The sequence below is a fragment of the Carcharodon carcharias genome (assembly GCF_017639515.1).
Source record: "Carcharodon carcharias isolate sCarCar2 chromosome 27 unlocalized genomic scaffold, sCarCar2.pri SUPER_27_unloc_1, whole genome shotgun sequence".
Classification (NCBI taxonomy): Eukaryota; Metazoa; Chordata; class Chondrichthyes; order Lamniformes; family Lamnidae; genus Carcharodon; species Carcharodon carcharias.
The window spans coordinates 481,867-501,211 of record NW_024470624.1 but is presented as its reverse complement, the minus strand read 5'-3'; the positions used below and the strand labels follow the sequence as shown (position 1 = coordinate 501,211).

General features: G+C 45.2%; 1 protein-coding gene across 1 annotated transcript; it reads right to left on the bottom strand.

The window, feature by feature from the left end:
• Positions 1–8,662: 8,662 nt before the first annotated feature.
• On the bottom strand, positions 8,663–11,448 carry LOC121273646 (gastrula zinc finger protein XlCGF7.1-like). Its single transcript, XM_041180791.1, is given in 2 exon segments — positions 8,663–10,634; positions 11,334–11,448. A coding segment is annotated over 1 exon segment (927 nt). The 5' UTR covers positions 10,283–10,634; positions 11,334–11,448; the 3' UTR covers positions 8,663–9,355.
• Positions 11,449–19,345: the final 7,897 nt, after the last annotated feature.

Genomic DNA, 19,345 nt, shown 5'->3' with positions numbered 1-19,345 from the left:
TCTGGGCAACATCTGTGAAGAAATCAATGTTTTCCTCTTTCCATTTCTTTTCTCATTCTGGGGGCAAATTGTTGACTTGCAGGAACTGAAGAGAAAGGAAGTGAAGAGAAAGGAAGTGAATCCTGGGAGGGTGCAGACTCTGGAAAGGTTGGCCCAGGTCTCTTTCTCTCTCTTAAAGACATTGACATCCTTTGGTCCCTCAGCTTAACACATTTATTAGTCTGGCTAAAAGGATGGTCTCTTTCCTAATGTTCATTATTAAAGGGATGATTTCCCCTGGAGATGGCTGACATTTAAGGGGGCAGTAAATGAATATAAGACGGGGATATGTCTAGTTATAAAAACAAAAAAACTGCGGATGCTGGAAATCCAAAACAAAAACAGAATTACCTGGAAAAACTCAGCAGGTCTGGCAGCATCGGCGGAGAAGAAAAGAGTTGACGTTTCGAGTCCTCATGACCCTTCGACAGAACTTGAGTTCGAGTCCAAGAAAGAGTTGAAATATAAGCTGGTTTAAGGTGTGTTGGGGGGGGGGGGTGGAGAGAGAGAGAGAGAGAGAAGTGGAGGGGGGGTGTGGTTGTAGGGACAAACAAGCAGTGATAGAACCAGATCATCAAAAGATGTCACCAACAATAGAACAAAAGAACACATAGGTGTTAAAGTTGGTGATATTATATAAACGAATGTGCTAATTAAGAATGGATGGTAGGGCACTCAAGGTATAGCTCTAGTGGGGGTGGGGAGAACATAAAAGATTTTAAGATATTTAAAAATAATGGAAATAGGTGGGAAAAGAAAAATCTATATAATTTATTGGAAAAAAAAAGGAAGGGGGAAACAGAAAGGGGGTGGGGCTGGGGGAGGGAGCTCACGGCCTAAAGTTGTTGAATTCAATATTCAGTCCGGAAGGCTGTAAAGTCCCTAGTCGGAAGATGAGGTGTTGTTCCTCCAGTTTGCGTTGGGCTTCACTGGAACAATGCAGCAAGCCAAGGACAGACATGTGGGCAAGAGAGCAGGGTGGAGTGTTAAAATGGCAAGCGACAGGGAGGTTTGGGTCATTCTTGTGGACAGACTGCAGGTGTTCTGCAAAGCGGTCGCCCAGTTTACGTTTGGTCTTTCCAATGTAGAGGAGACCACATTGGGAGCAACGAATGCAGTAGACTAAGTTGGGGGAAATGCAAGTGAAATGCTGCTTCACTTGAAAGGGGTGTTTGGGCCCTTGGACGGTGAGGAGAGAGGAAGTGAAGGGGCAGGTGTTGCATCTTTTGTGTGGGCATGGGGTGGTGCCATAGGTGGGGGTTGAGGAGTAGGGGGTGATGGAGGAGTGGACCAGGGTGTCCCGGAGGGAACGATCCCTACGGAAAGCCGATAGGGGGGGTGAAGGGAAGATGTGTTTGGTGGTGGCATCATGCTGGAGTTGGCGGAAATGGTGGAGGCTGGTGGGGTGATAAGTGAGGACAAGGGGGACCCTATCATGTTTCTGGGAGGGAGGAGAAGGCGTGAGGGCGGATGCGCGGGAGTTGGGCCGGACATGGTTGAGGGCCCTGTCAACAACCATGGGTGGAAAACCTCGGTTAAGGAAGAAGGAGGACATGTCAGAGGAACTGTTTTTGAAGGTGGCATCATCGGAACAGATGCGACGGAGGCAAAGGAACTGAGAGAATGGGATGCAGTCCTTACAGGAAGCGGGGTGTGAGGAGCTGTAGTCAAGGTAGCTGTGGGAGTCGGTGGGTTTGTAATAGATATTGGTGGACAGTCTATCACCAGAGATTGAGACAGAGAGGTCAAGGAAGGGAAGGGAAGTGTCAGAGATGGACCACGTGAAAATGATGGAGGGGTGGAGATTGGAAGCAAAATTAATAAATTTTTCCAAGTCCCGACGAGAGCATGAAGCGGCACCGAAGTAATCATCGATGTACCAGAGAAAGAGTTGTGGAAGGGGGCCGGAGTAGGACTGGAACAAGGAATGTCTAGTTGTTGTTTGATGCCTTGTCCATATAGCATTTAAGGATTTATAAACTTAATTTATTCTTAATTGTTGGTTTATAATGTATTGTAGCTACAGTTATATATTTCCAGTCAGAGTCATTGCAGAGAAAGAGTATATTCAGCAACTCGAGTCCATGCTGAATCACATCCCAATTTATTTCCTTCAAGGGCCCCATCCAGTTTCATTTTGGAATCATTCATTCTCTCTGCTTCCACCTCCCTCATAGGCAGTGAGTTCCAGGCCATAAGCACGTGCTGCAGAATTAAAGTTTCACCTCAACCTCTCTGTATTGCTAATCAGTAAATATACATATATATTTCTATACATAGATATTTAGGTTAGCAGCCTGCCTAAGATTTTCAGGTCACTGTGTCCAGGACAGGAAAAAGTGACCATGGATCTGCCGATCAGCATGAATCGGCACCTTCAGGAGAATTGGGAGGGTGTGTATTAGGTACAGCAGAATGAGAATGGAGGGCAAGTGTATGGGACGGAGATTTATATTTGACAGTGATGATATTTGTAAATTCCTTCCACAGGATATTAGAAGGGGAAGATTTGCAGACAGAAATCTCAAATCAAGCTTCACTTCAAGATCTGACAGAGTCATTTGATTAATTGGGCCTTGAATATCACTGGCCCTTTGAACCGAGCAGGAGAAATGTTTGTCTGTTCTGTCTGCTTCAAAAGGTTTTAAGCCTCAGTGTGACTGGAAAAGTACCGAGAGAGAAGCACCCGAGTGAGTGTTCCAGTGCACTGACTGTGGAAAGAGCTTTAACCAGACACAGGCTGAAAAACCAATGCCCCATTCACGTAGGGAGAGACCACACGTGTGCTTTGTGTGTGGATGAAGCTGCCTTTGATCATTGAATCTGGAGATACACAAGGACATGCGCACCATGGAGAAACCATGGAAATGTAGGGATGGTGGGAAGGGATTCAAAGCCCCTTGAGCTGGAGATTCATCGACGCAGTCACACCAGGGAGAGGCCGTGCACCTGCCCTGAGTGTGGGAAGGGATTCAGTGATTCATCCAACCTGCTGATGCACCAGCGAGTTCACACTGGGAAAAGTCTGTACACCTGCTCTGCATGCAGGAAGGGATTCACTCAGTTATCGAATTTGCAGACACACCAGCGAGTTCACACCGGGGAGAGACCATTCATCTGTTCTGAGTGTAAGAAGGGATTTACTAATTCATCCAATCTGCAGAAACACAAGCGAGTTCACACCGGCGAGAGGCCATTCAGCTGCTCTGAGTGTAGCAAGGCATTTAATCAGTTATCCCACCTGCTGACACACCAGCCAGTTCACAATGGCGAGACTATTCACTTGCTCTGAGGGTGGAAAGGGATTCGTTCAGTTATCCAAGCTCCAGTTACGCCAGCAAGTTCACACCGACGAGAGGCCATTCACCTGCTCTGTGTGTGGGAAAGGACTCACACAGTCATCCACCCGGCTTTCTCACCAGCGAGTTCATACAGGGGAGAAACCATTCATCTGTTGTGTGTGTGGGAAGGGATTCACTCAATCATCCAACCTGCTGACACACCAGCGAGTTCACGAGTGATTACAGGAGTTGGATTCTGCTGTTATTGCTGCTGTTAATCACATCCAGGACTGAACCATGTTCATTCTGACACTTGGTGAAGTGGGAGGGTCGGAGGGTTTCTTTCTGCTGGACTGGCCGGTCTCACGACTTTGATTTGATGCTCTTTGAGCCTGGGAGTGCACGTTTCCACTGAAATGATCCACAAAAGCTGGTGAAGTACATTTATTTTCTCCTGGATAGTAAATAGTGTTTTTCCAACCGCTACAGGTAGATCTAAAGTAAATACGTTTGTCTCTGTTCCATTGAGTCTACAGCACAGGGCCAGGCCAGTCGGCTCAATTGGTCTCTGTCAGTATTTATGCTCCACATGAGCCTCCACCCACCCCTCTTCATCTCCCCCCATCAGCATATCCTTCTATTCCTTTCTCCCTCATGTATGTATCTAGCTTCGCTTTAAATGTATTCATGCTATTCACCTCACCACTCGCTGTGGTAGCGAGTTCCACATTCTCACCACTCGCTGGGTAAAGAGGATTCTCATGAAATCCCTATTGGATTATTGATCCCCTTCATCATCTTAAAGACTTCCATCAGGTCACCCTTCAGTCTTCTCTTTTCTAGAGCAAAGCAGCCCCACCCTTTCCTGAGGGTTAAATGCTCTCAGTTCTAGTTTTATTATTGTGAATCTTTGTTGCCCCTTCTCCAGTGTTATCTAACCATGATTCAAAATATGTTGAACATAACCTCCCTGCTTTTCAATTCTATCCCTCTAGAATGGAATCCAAAATCTGGGCCCCATACTTTAGGAAAGATATGATGTTCTTAGAGAGGGAGCAGAGGAGATTGATGAGAATGACACCAGGGATGAGGGACTTCAGTTAGTTGGAGAGACTGGAGCAGCTGAAATTTCTGTCTTTCTGAATCATGGAGTCATTAGGACACACAAGGAGGCCATTCAGCCCAACAGGTCCATATTTCCCACAAATGCCCATCCAATTGGCTTGTGACATTGTTCATCGTCTCTGCTTCCACCCCCCTCATAGACAGCAAGTTCCAGGTCATTACCACTCACTGTGTGAAAATATTCTTCCTCACATCCCCCCTGCATCTCCTGCCCAAAACCTTAAATCTGTGTCCCCCCTCATCTTTGTACCATCAGCGAATGGGAGCAGCTTTTCTTTGTCCACCTTATTTAAACCTGGCAGAATCCTGTACACCTCTATCAAATCTCCCCTCAACCTCCTTTGCTCCAAGGAGATCAACCTCAGCCTGATGTCTACAATAAAGAGATCAAAGATGTTAATGCCTGAAATCAATTGGGAATGTTTGATTTCTGTTTTAAAGATATGATGAATATATTGTATTGGACAGTAAAGGAATTGGAGTAACTCACCCGGGTGATCAGTGGAATGTATCAATCTGGTATCCACCTACATTCTAGTGAAAGTCAGGGAGGTGTAGATGAGATGAATAAGTTGATAGATTTCTCTGGGAGATATTTCTATCATTTGTCTCTGAACATTTTTTTTAAGGAAAATCACATTTGAAAACCAAAAGGTGTAAAAGGGGCCAAACTTCAGCAGAAATCTGGCAGAGCTGAGAACAGATGACTTGCTATGTGGGAACAGGGAGATGAACAGCTCCCAGAGGACAGAGAAAACAAGAGTGCCTTGAATCCTAGACAACACCTGAGTGTCAAGGCCACGTTTTCACTGCTTGGCATGGGAATGCTGACTCCCTGTACCGGGGACGGAGCGTGGGAAGCCAATTGTTTGAGAGTTTGACGTGGCTTGGGCGGGTACAGATGGTTCAATGACAGGTTTCGTAATTGGTCCGTTCAAATGTTAGCTCAGCAATGATTGGGTTAAATCACTCTCCATAGACTTTGTGATGTAAAAAAGTATCAGAGGGGATTCCCCGAACACTGAGATTTGTAGAGGTTTTACATATTGCATTGACTGGTGCCATGGCATCTGGGACAGACCAGGGAGCATTTACATGGAGATGGTGCTTCTACCCAGAGTGTAATGGTAATGCTGCTGCACTTTGATACTACTGCTCAGACATGAGCATGTGTCAGGTCTTATTTATACTGAATAAAATCTAACCACTGTCACCAATAAGGGTTATCACTGTGAATCATTTCAGAGTTTGGGAAAAGGGGATAAAGGGTTAATTGACTCCCTGAACCCCATTTTCTGACATCGCTGAGTCAAAAATAAAATCTCATCTCCCCCTCTGGCTCCTTTGCCAATTACCTTAGAGGGAGTCACTTTCTGTTAAAGAGCCTGCCAACCCCTTTCACCCACTTTCCCTAAAGTACAGATATCTAATCGTGAAAAGCCCATAAAAATCAAATATTTTTACTGATAAAAGTTTATTAATGAAATTGAACATGGTTAAAAAGACGAACAGAAAATTACTCGAGGATCACAGACAATCAGAGTAAAAGAATGTGCACAATGTTCTTGACCCAAATGGTTTCTCTTCGGCTCCTCTGTACCCTGTTCCCATGACTGCCCGCTTCTGACACAGGGGCACTAAACCCCGGGGGTCAGGTCACCACCAGCCCCGGTCACACCCTCCCGTGCCCTGATTGGTTGGAGGCCCATTTCCCAGTCAGTCCTCCAGCACCTTCCTGTCTCTCTGTCAGTGTGATGCTCATGGCAGTTTCCCAACTGGGGCGCAGGCCCCGTTATTCTCAGCTAAATTCAGCTCTCAGCTCTGTCGCCTGGCTGTCATTGACACGAGCAATAGAGAGATAGAAAGGTGCTGGAGGCTCTAATGGGAATTCGAAACTTGTGGCTCTAAACCAACACTTCAACATTTGTCACTCAAACACTTGTTATTTATACTGGGGATTTTAGTATTAGATTTAGACACTGGTGGCAAAGGGTAACTTTCCGTTTCTAACATTGTATTGTCTATAGTGTCAGCCATGGCTTAATGGGTAACACTCCCACCTCTGGGTCAAGAGGCTGTGGGTTCAAATCCCACACCAGAGACCTGACGACAAAAATCAAAGCCAACATTCCCAGTGCCTGCACTGAAAGTGCAACCTTCTTTCGAATGAGATGTTAAAATGCCAGCCTTGTCTGCTTCTCAGGTGGATACAAAAGATCCCAAAGCCACTATTTTGAAGAAGGGCAGGGGAGTTATCACCGGTGTCCTGGTCAACATCCATCCCTCAATCAACATCACTAAAAACAGATCATCTGGTCATTGTCCCATTGCTGTGTGTGGGATCTTGCTGTGTGTAAATTGGCATTACAACAGTGACAACACCTCAAAAGTCCGTCATTGGCTCTAAAGCGCTTTGGGACATCCTGTGGTCATGAAAGGCGCTATAGAAATGCAAGTCCTTGTTTAATTGTCAGCAAACTTGCATATATTACACTCGGTCCCTCATCGAAATCATTCATAGAGATTGAGAGCTGATTTTGTGTGTGAACCGCTTCTTTAACCTTTCCAAACACTTTTTGAACATCCAAACACACCACATCCAAGATGAGGAATTTTTTGTTTTGTTTTAAAATGCACAGTGAGTTGTGGTGATTTGGAATTCACTGCCAGAAAATGCGCTGGAAGCAAATTCAACTGTATCTTTCAGAAGAGAATGGGACAGATTCTTGAAAGGAAAAGAAAATTGCAGGGCGATGGGATTAATTGGACAGCTCTTTCAAAGAGCCAGCAGGAGCACGATGGGCCAAACGGCCTCCTTCTGTGCTCTATGAGCCTCGTGTGCATTGAAAGGGAGGGGATCGTCTTCATTGTGGGTGACATATTAAAGAAAGCAGTGCCTCCCCTTCTCTGTATGTTTAGTTTAACACTTAAATCTCCCTTTAACATTCTCTGAAGTGGCAGATGGAATTTAATACAGACAAGTGGGAGGTGATGTAATTTGGCAGAGGGGGTAGGGAGAGGAAAAGGAAATATAGACTTAATGGCACAGTTCTAAAGAGTGAGCAGGGACAGAGGGACCTGGGGGGTCATGTGCAGACATCATTGAAGGTGGTAGACAGAGTGAGAGGAATTAGCAAAGCACATGGGATCTTGGGCTTCAGAAATAGAGGGGTTGAGAACAAAAGCAGGGAAGTTTTGCTGAACCTTTATAAAGCTCTGGTTAGGCCACAACTAGAGTATTGAGTCCAGTTCTGGTCACCACACTTTAGGAAGGATGTGAGGGTCCCTGAGAGGGTGGAGAGGAGATTTACCAGAATGGCTCCAGGGATTGGAGAAGCTGGGGTTGTTCTCCTTGGATCAAAGAATGTTGAGGGGAGATTTAATAGAGGTGTACAAGATTATGACAGGTTTAGATAAGGTGGATAAAGAAAAGCTGTTCCCATTCACTGATGGTAAAGGACGAGGGGAACACAGATTTAAGGTTTTGTACAGGAGATATATCTACATCACTGTTCCTTCACTATCGCTGGGTCAAATCCTGGAACTCCCACCCTCCCAGCACTACCCTACCTACACCACATGGACTGCAGCGGTTGAAGATGGCAGCTCAACACCACCTTCTCAAGGGCAATTCGGGATGGGCAATAAATGCTGGCCTAGCCACAGACACCCATGAAAGAATGAAAATGAAAAGACATCGGGGGGATTTGATGAGGAACGTTTTTACACCGTGAGTGGTGATGACCTGGAACTCGCTGTCTGAGAGGTGGGTGGAAGCAGAGACAGTGAACGGTTTCCAAAGGAAACTGAATGGGCAGTTGAGGGAAATAAATTTTAAGGGTGACAGGGATAGAACGAGGCAATGGAACTGACTGGTTTGCTCTGCAGTGAGCCGCATGGACACGATGTGCTGAATGGACTCCTTCTCTACCCTAATAACTGTGATTTAAAAAGAACAATTTCAGCTGCTCCAGTCTCTCCAACTGACTGAAGTCCCTCATCCCTGGTCCCATTCTCGTAAATCTCCTCTGCACCCTCTCTAAGAACTTCACATCTTTCCTAAAGTGTGGGGCCCAGAAAAAGGCTTCCATTCTAGAGGGATAGAATTGAAAAGCAGGGAGGTTATGTTTAACTTGTTTCGAACCATGGTTAGACTACACTGGGAGTACTGTCAACATCTATGATCTCCATTTAGAAAAAGGAAATAGAGACACTGGAGAAGGGGCAACAAAGATTCACAAGAATAATATCAGAACTGAGAGCATCTAACCCTCAGGAAAGGCTGGGGCTGCTTTTCTCTAGAAAAGAGAAGACTGAAGGGTGACCTGATGGAAGTCTTTAAGATGTTGATGGGGTTCAATAATCCAACAGGGATTTCATGAGAAACCTCCTTACCCAGTGATTGGTGAGAATGTGGAACTCACTACCACAGCGAGTGGTTCAGGTGAATCGCATGAATACATTTAAGGGGAAGCTAGATACATACATGAGGGAGAAAGGAACAGAAGGATATGCTGATGGGCGGAGATGAAGAGGGGTGGGTGGAGGCTCATGTGGAGCATAAATACAGACAGAGACCAATTGAGCTGACTGGCCTGGCCCTGTGTTGTAGACTCAATGGAACAGAGACAAATGTATTTATTTTAGATCTACCAGTAGTGGTAGGAAAAACACTATTTACTATCCAGGATAAAATAAATGTACTTCATCAGCTTTTGTGGATCATTTCTGTGGAAATGTGCACTCCCAGGCTCAAAAAGCATCAGCCACCGGAAGCAAAGTCGTGAGACCGGTCAGTCCAGCAGAAAGAAAACCTCCGACCCTCCTACTTCACCAACTGTCAGAATGAACATGGTTCAGTCCTGGATGTGATTAACAGCAGCAATAACAGCAGAATACAACCCTTGGAATCACTTGTGAACTCGCTGGTGTCTCAGCAGGCTGGATAAATGAATGAATCCCTTCCTACATAGAGAACAGATGAATGGCCTCTCTCCAGTGTGGCCTCGCTGGTGTGTCAGCAGGTCAGATGACTGAGTGAATCCCTTCCCACACTCAGAGCAGGTGAATGGCCTCTCCCCAGTGTGACCTCGCTGGTGTCTCAGCAGACTGGATGACTGAGTGAAGCGCTTCCCACACTCAGAGCAGTTAAACAGTCTCTCCCCCGTGTGTACCCACCGGTGTGTCTGTAGGCTACATAACCGAGTGAATTGCTTCCCACACTCAGAACAGGAGAACGGTGTCTCTCGGGTGTGAACCCACCTATGTGTCTGCAGGTCAGATGACTGAGTGAATGCCTTCCCACATTCAGAGCAGGTGAATGGCCTCTCCCCAGTGTGTACTCGCTTGTGTTTTCGCAGGGCAGATGAATCACTGAATCCTTTCTCACACCCAGGGCAGGTGAATGGTCTCTCCCCGGTGTGAATTCGCTGGTGTGTGTGCAGGCTGGATAACTGGCTGAATCCCTTCCCACACTCAGAGCAGACGAATGGCATCTCTCTGGTGTGAACTCACTGATGTGTCAGTAGGTTGAATGGCTGAGTGAAACCCTTCCCACATTCTGAACAGGTGAATGGCCTCTCCCCGGTGTGAACCCTCCGATGTGTCTGCAGGTGGGATGACCGAGTGAATCCCTTCCCGCACTCAGAGCAGGAGAATGGCCTCTCCGTGGTGTGAACTGGCTGGTGTGTCAGAAGGTTGGATAACTGACTGAATTCCTTCCCACACACAGAGCAGGTGAACGGCCTCTCCCCAGTGTGACTGCGCCGATGAATTTCCAGCTTCGAGGGGGATGTGAATCCCTTCCCACAGTCCTCACATTTCCACGTTTTCCCCATGGTGCAGGTGTCCTTGTGTCTCTCCAGATTCGATGATCAGTTGAATCCTCGTCCACAATCAAAACACTTTTACGGTCTCTCTACATTGCAATGTCAAATCAGTCTGTTTACCTGGTTGATGCTCCTTGACAGTCAGTGCACTGGAACAGTCACTCGGATGTGTGTGTCTTGGTGCTTGTCCAGTCACACTGATGTTTAAAATCTTCTGAAGCAGATAGAACAGACAAACATTGCTTCTTCTAGATTCAACGGCCGATGATATTCAAGTCTCATTAAACTGCGTGACTCTGTCAGATCTTGACATGATGTTTGGTTTGAGATTTCTGTTTGCAAATCCTCCCCTTCTGATATCCTGTAAAAGGAGTTTGCAAAATCAGTACAGGAAAACATTTTAGAACCGACAATTCTAGTTTCCACGGAACATTCTGCCTTCTGTCATTGCTGAAAAGTTGTGAATCTCCCTCCATTCTCACACTGCTTCACCTTATATACACCCTCCCAATTCTCCTGAAGCAGCTGATTCAACCTGACTGACAGAATCATGCTCATCGCTTTCTGTTTGACACTGATTACTGGTTGTATTGCTCTGCAGAGAGTCAGCGTTGGCTCAAGTTGCTGAATGGACTCCTGTGCCACAAAGACTCTATGAATGGAGGCACATTATGTAACTACACTAATATATTACAAGACTAGAAATAATTATGAATGAAGTTTAAATAATAAAATATATATCATATAACAACACTAGACATCTTTGTCCAATATTAATTTACTGTCCCCTTAAATGTCAGTCATCTCCTGGGGAAACCACCCATTGAATTGTGAACGTTAGGTAAGAGACCATCCTCTTAGCCAGACAAATAAATGTGTCAAGCTGAGGGAGCAAAGGATGTCAATGTCTTTAAGAGAGAGAGAGACCTGGGCCAACCTTTCCAGAGTCTGCACCCTCGCTGGATTCACTTCCTTTCCCTTCAGTTCCTGCAAGTCAACAATTTGCCCCCAAAATGAGAAAAGAAATGGAAAGGGGGAAAAAAGGAAGTGTGTTACTCACAGATGTTGGACACAGGAGGAAGTTTTAACCTGTGTAAAGCTCAATCTTCATTCACACAAAGCCCGCGCTCTGATTAGCTGGAGGACCAAAGTCCTTCCGGTCCTCCAAGTCTTTCCATTAGTCAATCTCCCGCCTGAAGACAATGAGGCAGCGGAAGTGTTCGTGGAAGCGGGAGACTCTTTGACCCAATGACGAATGAGCGGTTGCCCAATGGAAATCGCAATTCTTCGCACATGCGCAGCTTCCTCTCTCCCTCAGACATGCGCAGTTCCAGGCCGCCCGCCCGCGCTGCGGATAGAGCTCTTTCCCCAGTGCGGTGGATTGTGGGCTCTGCGGCCGCCATTACCCATCCTGAGCCCAGTCTCCAAACTCCGGGGACAGGGATGGAAAGTGGGGGTTGGGGGCGCAGTGACCCCGCCCTGACACAACGTACATGTGGGTAGTCACTGGGTTTGATTCTGACGTCCCGTTAGCAAAACCGTTTGTTAACTTCAGGTGTAAAGATTTAAGACACTTGGGTGACATATTGGGGAAGGCAATCGGTGAGTGTGAAACTGAGCCTGAGAGTCAGCACCTTCAGGAGAGGAGAATTGGGGAAAAAGCAGGAGGAGGATAGTAGGATGAATTAGAGCTACAATCAATAGGGAGGAATGCAGTATGTAGGGGTCAGAGATTTATCGTTTGAGAGGAGGAAGGATGTCCTATGACAACTGGAATCGTCAGTCCTGGATTTCTACCCAAACAAAAACAGAATTACCTGGAAAATCATTGATTCACCCAGTTCTACTGAAGGGTCATGAGGACTTGAAACGTCAACTCTTTTCTTCTCCGCTGATGCTGCCAGACCTGCTGAGTTTTTCCAGGTAATTCTGTTTTTGTTTTGGATTTCCAGCATCCGCAGTTTTTTGTTTTTACCTGGATTTCTACCCTTTGTTTTTGTAGTATGTTTGTAATCTGATTTTACAGTGTATTAGTAGGAAGGATTTGCAGACCGGAAACGCAAACCAAACATCACATCAAGACCTGACAGCATTAATCAACATATCAGGGCCTGACTATCATCAGCCTTTGAATGCTGAATGATAAATGCTTTGTTTGTCTAATCAATGAAAAATTTTCAACCATCAATGTGAGGCTTCAATTGGTCATCCAGCTTGGTGATGGACAACTGTAGCCCAACAGGGGGTGATCTATGTAAACTTGGCAGTGGGATGGGCTTTGAGAAAGCAGCCAAGCTGGAAATTCAACCATGCAGTCACAGTGGGGAGAAGACATTCAACTGCTCCGTGTGTGGGAAGGGATTCCTTTGCTCATCCACCCTGCTTAGACATTAACAAGTTCACACTGTGGAGATGCCCTTTGCTCGCTCCCAAAATGTGAAGAGGTTGAGGGATTCCTCTCATCTACTGAGACACCATGAGAGGCCACTGACCTTCTCTGAATGTTGGAAGGGATTCAATCACTCATTGAGCGTGATAACATATCAATGAGCTCACATCAGAGAGAGACCAGTCACCTGATCCAACTCGGAAGGGATTCACTCAGTCAGCCAAGCTGCAAATTCACACTGGGGAGAGGCATTTAAATGTTCCATGTGTGGGAAGGATTTCAGCCAATCCTCAAGCCTGTTGATACACCAGTGAGTTGACACGAGAGAAAGACTGAAAGTTCACTCACTCGTCCCACCTCCTGACACACCAGTGAGTTCATGTTTGACTGCAGTGGTTGGATTCTGCTGTTATTGCTGCTGTTAATCACATCCAGGACTGAACCATGTTCATTCTGACAGTTGGGGTTTGTGAGAAAATCTGAAATTGTCCATTTTGGCAGGGAGAATGTCAGAGAAGCTTACTATCTAAATGATGAGAGATTGCAGAGCTCTGACGTGCAGAGGGATTTGTGTGTCTTAGTGCATGAATCGCAAAAGGCTAGAATGCAAGGACAGCAAGTAATTAGGAAAGCTAATAGAATATTATCATTTATTGCGAGGGGAATTTGATACAAAAGTAGGGAAGTTATGCTTCAGTTATACACAGCACTAGTGAGACTGCATCTGGAGTACTGTCGATTGTATTGGTACCCTTATTTAAGGAAGGATGTAAATGTGTTGGAAGCAGTTCAGGGAAGATTTACCAGGCTAATACCTGGAATGGGTGGGTTGTCTTATGAGGAAGGGTTGGACAGGCTGGGCTTGTATTCGTTGGAGTTTAGAAGAGTAAGAAGCGACTTGAGTAAGAACCTTTCAGACCCTGAGGGGTCTTCACAGGGTGGATGTGGAGAGGATGTTTCCACTTAAAGGAGAAATTAAAACGAGGGGATCAATGTTTTAAAATAAGGGGCCGCCCATTTAAGACAGAGATGAGGAAAATTTTTTTTCTCTCAGAGGGTCACAAACCTTTGGAATGCTCTCCCTGGAAAGACAGTGGAATAAGAGGGCAGAATTTTCTGCCTGCCGGGTGGGTGGGCCCGACCCAATCTCCGGCAGGCGGGAAGCCGTTAACCGCTGGAAAAATGGGCACCGCAGCCACTTTACATGGGCAGGCCATTTAAGGCCCTTCCAGCGTGACGTCCAGTGGGAAGCACTATGCGCTCCCTGTGCAGGTGGGGATTCCCCAAAAGCGAGAATGCGCTCTTTCACACATGTGCACAAAAGAGCGCACATCTCCCTGAGGCTCAGTGCCGCCTCAGGGAGATCGCTTACACTTTTAACAAACATTAAAAATAGAAAAAAAAATCCTTAACATGTCCCCCTCATGTGACATGAGATGGAACATGTTCATAAATTACACCAAAATGTATTAAACTTTTTAAAACTCCTCATGAAATCTCATCCCACCTGAGGATGAGATTTCATGTGTATTCTATTGTCCGCCGGGTCTCCTGGCCTGCTCACTAACCTTAAGGTTGGACGGGCAGGTCCTTTAATTGCTTCAATGATCCTGTTAATGGCCTCAATTGCCCATTGACAGGCGGGCGAACCCGCAGCTGATTTTGCTGTACCCCTGCCTTCCTGGAAATTTAAATGGGGCGGGACCCCTGACGTCATCCATGTCATTTTATGCGTCGGCCACCGGGCCCCGCCCCCTGACGGCAAAATTCAACCCAGAGTCTTTGAATATTTTAAAGGCAGAGGTAGATAGATTCTTGGTAAGCAAGAGGGCGATAGGTTATTGAGGGTAGGCAGGATGCAGATTTGAGGTAACTATCAGATCAGCCATGATCTTATTAAATGGCAGAGAAGGCTCGAGGAGCTGAATGGCCTCCTCCTGCTCTTTGCTCATATGTTTGCATGTTCTGATGATGTTAATACACCCTGTAACTGTGCTGGAGCTTAATATTCCAGATAAATATCAAATAAGTCAGCTTTGTTTTGGACACACAGTTTGTCAAGTCCTTGATATCAGCGAGATGAGAAAAGGTAGGTTTTAAGCAGAATCTTAAAGGGGGAGAGAGAAGTGGAGGGGTTAAGGGAGGGAATTCCAGAGCATCAGAACCTGGCAGCTGAAGACTGAATGATTATCAGCCCTTGATTATGGGCAACTCGAGTCTCTGGAGTGGGGACTTGAACCCACGAGCTTCAGACTCAGAGGTGAGTGTATGAGACTGACTGAGCCCTGGTGTTCAAAGAAGTGATGTGAAGTCTCAGTTGCCTCATCCTTTCTCTGTCCTTTTCCCCATTCCAGGATCAGCAGATCAAGCTGAGAAATTAGGCAAGAATTAAAAGGGACAAGAAGGTGGTTAAGAGAATAAACTTCTCCACCCAGAGAGTGATGAGACTGTAGCACTCGCTCCAAAATCTAAGCATCAACCTAAACCTAAAACTAACCATAGCCTTAAAGCTAACCCTAAACTGAAACCTAACCCTAAAGCTAACCCTTGCCCTAAACATAACTATAACCCTATATCTAACCCTAAACCTAACCATAACCCTGAACATAATCCTAACCTAACCATAGCCCTAAACATAACAATAACCCTAAACCTAACCATGAACCCAAAATTACCCCTAATCCTAACCCAACTCTAAAGCTAATCCTAAACCTAACCATAACCCTAAACCTAACCATAATCCCAAACCTAACCCTGAACCTAACCAGACACAAACCCTGACCCTAACCTTAACCTAACCCTAAGCATAACCATATCTCTAAAGCTAGCCCTAACCATAACCTTAAACCTAATCCTAACTCTAAACCTAACCATAACCCTAAACATAACCTTAAACCTAACACTAATCATAACCCTAAACCTAAATCTAGACCTAACCATACCCCTAAACCTAATCTCAACTTTAAGGCAAACCCTTATCCTTACTATAATCCTAATCTGAACCCTAACCCGAACCCTAAACCGGACCCTAAAGCTAAACATAAACCTGACTCTAAACCTAACAATAACCCTAAACCTACCCATAAACCTAACCCTAAACCTAGCTATTGTCCTAACTCTAAACCCTAACCCTAAACATAACCCTAAACCTAATCGTAAACCTAACCCTAAACTTGAACCTAACCCTAACTCTAATCATCACTAAAACTAATCCTAAACCTAGCCCTAAACATAACCATAGCTCTAAACCTAACCATAAACCTAACCCTAACCCTAAAGCAAACCCTAAACCCACACCTAACCCTAACCAAAACCAAGCCAGAAACCTAACGCTAACCCTAGACATAGCCATAATCCTAAACCTAGTTGTGAATCTAATGATAACCCTAAACATAGCCATATCCCAAAGCCTAACCATAATCCTAACCCTAACAATAACCCTAAATCCATCCCTAACCGTAACCGTAACCCTAATCCTAACCAAACCCTAAATCTAACCCTACACCTAAATGTAATCCAACCCTAACCATAACCCTAAACCTAACCATAACCCTAAATCTAACCCTAAACCTAACCATATCTCTAAACCTAACCCTAACCTAACCCTAAGCCTAAATCTAAACATAAACATAACCCTAAACCTAACCATAACCCTAAATCTAACCCTGAACCTAACCATAACCCTAAACCTAACCATTATTCTAAGCCAAACCCTAACCCTAACCTAACCCTAATTTAACCCTAAATCTAAACCTCAACCTAACCATAACCCTAAATTTAACTCTAAAACTAACCAAAACCCTAAACATAACCCTGAGCATAACCCTAAATCTAAACCTAAAACTAACCATAACTGTAAATCTAACCATATACCTAACTAGAACTCTAACTCTAACCTAACCCTAACCCTAAAGCTAAGCCTAACCATAACACTATGCTAACCCTAACCCTGAACCTAATGCTAAAACTAACCATAACCCTAAATCTAACCCTAAAACTAAGCATTATTCTAAATCTAACCCTAACCCTAGCCCCAACCCTAACCCTAGCCCCAACCCTAACCCTAACCATTATTCTAAACCTAGCCATAACCCTAACCTAACCCAGAACATAACCCTAAGGCTAACTCTAACTCTAAACCTAACCCTAAACCTAACCATAACTGTAAATCTAACCCTAAGCCTAACCAAAACTCTAAACATAACCCTAACCTAATCCTAAAGCTAACCCTAACCCTACCAATGCACTAAACTTAAAGCTAGCCCTAAGCCCAACCATAGCCCTAAACCAAACCCGAACACAAACCCTAACCATAAAATTAAAACTAAACCGAGTGAACTACTCCCACTCCTGCTCTCCTTCCAATTGTGACCATTCAATCTTGTACATCCACCTGAGAGGGCAGACGGGGCCCTCGGGTTAATGTCTCACTCGAAAGACAGTCCTTTCAAGAGGATGGTTCTCCCTCAGTACTGGCACAGGGAGTGTGGGCCCTGGATTATGGGGGCTTGAGTCTCTGGAGTGGGGATTCGAACCCCCCACCTCCTGACTCAGAGGCGAGAGTGCTACCCTCCATCATGTCGTATTGAATAGAATCAGCGAGCTGGTGTTCTAGAATCATGGAATGGTTCCAACACTGAAGGAGGCCATTCAACCCATTGTGTCTGTGCCAGCTCTCTGCAAGAGCAACTCACCCAGAGCCGCTCCCCCACCTTTTCCCCATAACCCTGTCAATTTCTCCTCTTCAGATAATGATCCAACACTCTGTTAAAAACCAACACTGAATCTACCTCCAAACCCTTCACCCATGGTACCACTCTCATCAATCTCCTCTGCATGCTCCTTAAGAATTAACATCTTTCCTAAAGTGTGGGGCCCAGATATAGGGTGATAGAATTGAAAAGCAGGGAGGTTATGTTCAACTTGTTTCGAACCATGGTTAGACTACACTGGGAGTACTGTCAACATTTGTGATCTCCATTTAGAAAAAGGAAATAGAGGCACTGGAGAAGGCGCAACAAAGATTGACAAGAATAATACCAGAACTGAGAGCATTTAACCCTCAGGAAAGGCTGGGGCTGCTTTTCTCTAGAAAAGAGAAGACTGAAGGGTGACCTGATGTAAGTCTTTCAGATGATGAAGGGGTTCAATAATCCAACAGGGATTTCATGAGAAACCTCTTTACCCAGCAAGTGGAGAGAATGTGGAACTCGCTACCACAGCGAGTGGTTCTGGTGAATAGCATGAATATATTTAAGTGGAAGCTAGATACATACTGAGTGAGAAATGAATAGGATATGCTGATGGGGGTAGATGAAGAGGGGTGGGTGGAGGCTCATGTGGAGCATAAATACTGACAGAGACCAATTGAGCTGCCTGGCCTGGCCCTGTGCTGTAGCCTCAACAGAGGAAGCAAGGAGAAGCAATCAAACAAGGATCAGTAGGCCATTCAGCCCATCGAGCCTGCTCTGCCATTTATTAAGATCATGGCGGATCTGATAGTAACCTGAAATCTGCATCCCACCTCCCCCCGATAACCTATCACACCCCTGCTTACCAAGAATCTATCACCTCTGCCTTAAAAAGATTCAAAGACTATGCTTCCACCACCTTTTCAGGAAGAGAATTCCAAAGGCTCATGCCCCTCTGAATGAAATAATTTCGCCTCATCTTTGTTTTAAATGGGCAACACCTTATTTTTAAACAGTGACCCTTAGTTCTAGATTCTCCCACATGAGGAAACATCTTCTTCACATCCACCCTGTCAAGACCCCTCAGGAACTTAATGTTTCAATCAAGTCGCCTCTTACTCTTCTAAACTCCAGTGGATACAAGCCCAGCCTGTCCAATGACTCCTCATAAGACAACCCTCCCATTCCAGGTATTGGTCTGGTCAACCCCTGAACTGCTTCCAACACATTTACATCCCTCCTTAAATAAGGTGACCAACACTGCACACAGTCCTCCACATCTGGTCTTGCTAGTGCCCTGTACAACTGAACCATAACCTCCCTACTTTTGTATTCAATTCCCCTCACAATAAATGATAATGTTCTATTAGCTTTCCTAAAAACCTGCTGCACTTGCAGACAAGCCTTTTATGAATCACACATTAGGACACCCAGATCCCTCTGTGCCTCAGAACTCTGCAATCTTCCACCATTTAGATAATACGCTTCTCTTTTATTCTTCCTGCCAAAAAGGACAATTTCATATTTTCCCACATTATGCTCCATCTGCCAGGTCCTTGCCCACCCACTTAACCTATCTATATCTGCTTGTAGCCTCCTTATGTCCTCTTCACAACTTACTTTCCTACCTCTCTTTGTGTCATTAGAAAAGTTGGCAACCATCTCTTCAATCCCTTCATCCAAGTCATTTATATAAATTGCAAACAGTTGAGGTCGAAGCACTGATCGCTGTGATTTTAGATCTACATGTAGTGGTGAGAAAAACACTTTTTACTATCTAGGATAAAATAAATGTCTTTCATCAGTTTTTGCAGATCATTTCAGTGGAAATGTGCACTCCCAGGCTCAAAGAGCATCAGCCCACTGGAAGCAAAGTCGTGAGACCGGCCAGTCCAGCAGAAAGGAACCCTCCGACCCTCCCACTTCACCAAGTGTCAGAATGAACATTGTTCAGTCCTGGATGTGATTAACAGCAGCAATAACAGCAGAATC